Below are 4,277 nucleotides of genomic sequence, written 5' to 3'. Positions count from 1 at the left end.
CTGTGGTTTGGTGATCTCCCTTCTCCAGGGATTGCAAGTCAGCTCCCCCTATCCGTGCTGCTTTTACTGTGGTGCAAGCAACCACGCCACGTCCACCTCTCGCCTACAAAAACTAAGGTCCACAGATTGCACTGTGGTTGCCTGACCCCAGTTGTCTTTTCCTGCCTAGTGCAGGGGGGCTGGACCCGATGATCTTGCAAGGTCCCTTCCAGCCCCTCACATCTATGAATCTATGAGCAAGAGCAGAAAGGTGCTCTGCCTAACATCCTCTGGCACAGGGCCCTTCAGCATGCAGGCATCACTCGATTATTCTCACAGTACCTCTGCCGGAGGCAATGCCTCTCCTGGGACTTGACTCCTCCCCCACAGGTCCTAGTGCACGCCGTCCATTTGGTCCACTCCCCCCACCAATACGCAGTGACATCTGCTCCTTCTTCAAGGCTGTTGGACGTCTGTGCATTATCCTATTCGCAAGGCCGGGCATTCATGTTCAGAAGAGAAGAGGTGTTAAACCTTTACACTGCAGGGATAGCTTGACTAGGACTGCTACTCTCGGGGATACCAGGTCTCACATGTGCAAACTGCACTCCCAAATGCCAAACTAGGGAGGTATGAACAGGAGGAAATATATGGGTCCTTGGGGAAGGGCATCATTTCTCCAAGAGGGCAGCAGGAACAGCGGCCGTTAGAAGCTCGTGCTCCAACTGGGGTTTTTCTATAGTGCCCATCACCATAGCATCCAAGCCTAGAGGTAGCAGTAGCTGCAACCTGCTGCATCTCTCCCCATAATGGATCTGTGAACCAGTGAATCTTTGCAGTTCACAGTTTTACTATCCACACCCTTGCCGACCCCTTAAATATCCCACTTTCCACGGTCGTTCACTGAACCACAGCACATGGGCATAAGAAGTCCCTCTCTGTGGTTCCTGTAGGTCTAAACTGCTATACACAGAAGACAGGCATCCTTTCCCCACTGTGTTTGGGGGTAGAGTTGTGCCAATGTTGACATCCCCATTTTGCAGGACATTCTACATTTCTGAAATTTGCTTTTGTTGCAAATCACCACATGGCATTTCCTGTTAAGCAAAACTTGGCATTTTGCGGTCAACCAAATCATTTCATGTTGATTCCACCTGGTTTGCTTGGTATTATCATTTATACCGTGATCAAAAAATATTATTTTAGAAATGCAAATGTTGCTTAGAAACAAACAAACAAAAAAAATCATTGCGAGATATTTTGGTAAGGTCAAGAGGGGAAATGTTAACCTCAGGGGAAAGATTTGCTTTGGTCACTTCTCCAAATGAAATGGCTTCAACCTTGACGTGGTTCTACAGCATGCTTCGATTTTGCCAAATCAGCATCTTCTCATAGACAGCTCTTCTGTCAGAAACACGTTCTGAACATATTCCACCCCCACGGCGGTGGATGTTCCCCTTCAGGCTTTACTCAGCCAAAATGCCCCTTCAGTTCAAAATGGGAGTTTTGACAATGCAAGGAGCATGGGGTGGGGGGAGGCTCAGTCCTCAGACTTCTCACATAAAGGTTGCACTTGTATCCCTTCTTTGCATCCTGTCTGTGTTCAACCTAGGGAGGCTAAAGAGACTGTTATATGCACCATGTGCAATAGATATTTGAAATGCTGCCTTCCAAATCCAAGGCCAAACCTTGGCCTGACTTCCATGAATGCACGCTCTTGTCACAGCTGGATAGTATGACAAACCTAACTCTCTCTCTCTCAGACTCACCGCTCTTGACAGGAGGAAGAAATTAAGGCATCTATGTGTGCTCTGCGCTTGTTGTGCTGCAGTTGGCAGTGGGTGCCAGTGTGATGCACATGTAATGCATTAATGAGTATGTCACACACATCCCTCTGGGCCAAAACACAGAGGATATAAGTTGGCAAAGCCCACTGTCAGAGCCTGGGCTCTTTGGATCCAACAGCACCAACATGAGGTCTCCAGCTCAGCCCTCCATGTGTTGCCCAAGGGACACCACTCACACATACTGCACCTGCCTGAAGCAGCAATAAAGGTCTCCTGAGCCATCCTGCACCATCTCATCCTGGCTCCAGGATCTCATCATTTTCTCCTGTACCCCTGTGTTCCTCCTACATGCTGACTAGGAGCATTTCTCCATAAACCATCCCTGTGGGGCCACGTGGTTGAGTTGTTTTTTTATATAGGGTTCATTATTTCCCCACCCCATGTTCCCTCTCCACCACAGGCCTCTATACATTCAGTGGTTCTTGGGAAACACTCAAGCAGCTGCCCACAAATGGGGGAGAACGTGCTATCCCAGCTAACGAACCTGCAGAATTTTATCCCGTTTTACCTCCATACCCTGACTAACATGAGCTCTCTCTTAGCAAAATGCAGCACGCAAGAGGAAAGCCTAGCAATGGAAAGATGAACACGCATATTAGACCAAGTGCCTCTGCTTAAAGCTCCTACAGCATGATGTCAAAATACGGCACCTGTGTTTGAGTGGGTGGATACCTGCGCCCGGTGGGACATGCCTCTCTCTATGTGGGAGCTCACAAACCAGGCCAACAGGTAAGCCTGGAGCTATCCTTTCAGCACCAGCATGTTACCTGCCGAGTTACCTCTTAGGAACAGGACCTGCACTACAGGGAAAACCTATCCAAATGGGGCATCCTTCCTGAAATAAGCACAGCGTAGCTGTATGAACGACGAGCGCGCCGTCACTCAACGAGCTGATACACTTACCTGCGCTATCACAAAGGCAATGTTTCCTACGAAGAACACGATGGCAAGGGTCTCCTTCAGATGAGAGCCTTCACTGACAAAGATGCTGCTCCAACTCCATTTAATGATCTTCATTCTAGAAAGCAACAGGCCAAACATCATGCCATTCAAAGCATCTGTCCAAATTCATGACGAGCTTATTTTTAGAGAAACGGTCCATGTGACAGTCTCAGGGCCCCTCTTTCCTAGAGTACTTTGGAAGACACAGAAGGTACGTCATACGTAGCCTGTTTCACTGGATATTGCAAAGAACACAAGGTTTTGCATCCATAAAATGACAGGGCTCATAAATTATTACGAGGCCTTAAGCCTGCACTTTTATTTCATCAATGGAAGTGTTGTCATTGGCTGTATTGGGCCGTACCCTAATGATGGATAAATGTCATAGCAAGAGTCCATCATCCTCAGGACCTCTCCCAGATAAGATAGTCTGATGGGTTTTTAGAAGACTACAATCACTATATAGTCTCAATTCATTACAACAAAAGAAAATGAGGGAGAAGGGGGTATTCAATTAGCTCCAATGGATTGCAAGGTTATGTTTGAGACACAGGACAGCATGAACTGCCCCTACATTTAAGAAGTCAGTGCCTCAGAATATCTTTTTTGTAGCACTGTTACCCAATGAATTAAAGGCTTCTCAAAATGATACAACAGATCACAATTAACCATGGTGACTTTTGCTCTCTCATTAGGAGGTCCTCTTAATCCACTCTAGTTCTCACTGATGAAAAGTTTGTTCCTACAGCAAAGACATCATCCAAGATTTGGGGGAAAAACTTGAAAAAGGATCACAGTTGTTAGCCTTTCATCTCTATCCGCTACATCATCTCTGGAAAGAAGTGTAAAAGCAAACCCACTGACTCAGAACGACAGGGCTTTAAAGAAAACCAGAGCAATGAAACAGTCTCTTTCAAAGAGAAGTAGGAGGACCCCCCATTGCTAAAGCCAGAGATGAGCAAGTTTCAAGAAATCAGGGTCCAAGACAATCAAAGCAGTTCATGTCTCCCAGATTAGATTATCCTTCAAAAGTAACCACTCAGTACTTCCAGAGAGCGGAGAGTTAAGTAAGACACAGGTTGCTCAGGGGAGGAGGGGAAGGGATAGTAAAATCAGGAGGTCTGGAACATAAAAGTGTCTCTTTTTCACCCCTTTAATTCTTTCCCTGGGCTTTTGTGGCACTCTGGGGAAGGTGGATTTACTGTTAACGCCACCACGGATTTGGCTGATGCCTGGTTAACAGGAATCATCAGCTGGTTGCCTTATCCTTCCCCCACCCTGGCATTACCACGCCGCTTGGCTTAATATCCAGAAGACGGTTTCCAAAGCTCAGAATCCACTGATTAATTGAAGCCCGGAGTTCTTGGCTGTGAGTCCCGGGGACAGGTGGCTGAGACTTGCCTTACACTTGGTTTTCATTAAGACTTCCAGACACTTCTGGTCCAGGGCCAATAAAATAACTTGCTCAGGGTTTATCCTATATTCAGTCAAAAAAAAAAAAAAAAAAAG

The 4,277-nt window shown here is 46.7% G+C and overlaps 1 protein-coding gene across 5 annotated transcripts in view; it reads right to left on the bottom strand.

Annotated features, from left to right (window-relative positions):
- The window catches only part of ADAMTSL2 (ADAMTS like 2), a 59,379-nt gene extending 55,119 nt beyond the window's left edge, over positions 1 to 4,260 (bottom strand). For 4 of the 5 annotated variants that reach the window (XM_019510758.1, XM_019510761.1, XM_019510763.1 and 1 more), the window contains exons 1-3: positions 4,170 to 4,260; positions 2,730 to 2,844; positions 322 to 464 (exon numbers count right to left, since the gene is read on the bottom strand). In XM_019510758.1, the coding sequence (XP_019366303.1) occupies positions 322 to 464; positions 2,730 to 2,843 (257 nt within the window). In that variant the 5' untranslated portion in view covers position 2,844; positions 4,170 to 4,260. The other variant, XM_019510759.1, reaches the window with a different exon arrangement.
- Between the last annotated feature and the right edge of the window lie 17 nt (positions 4,261 to 4,277).

The sequence above is a fragment of the Gavialis gangeticus genome, unplaced genomic scaffold (assembly GCF_001723915.1).
Source record: "Gavialis gangeticus isolate Ggan-Ray unplaced genomic scaffold, GavGan_comp1, whole genome shotgun sequence".
NCBI classification, from domain to species: Eukaryota; Metazoa; Chordata; order Crocodylia; family Gavialidae; genus Gavialis; species Gavialis gangeticus.
Note: the sequence above shows the minus strand (reverse complement) of the source record. Positions and strands in the feature narration are given on the sequence as shown.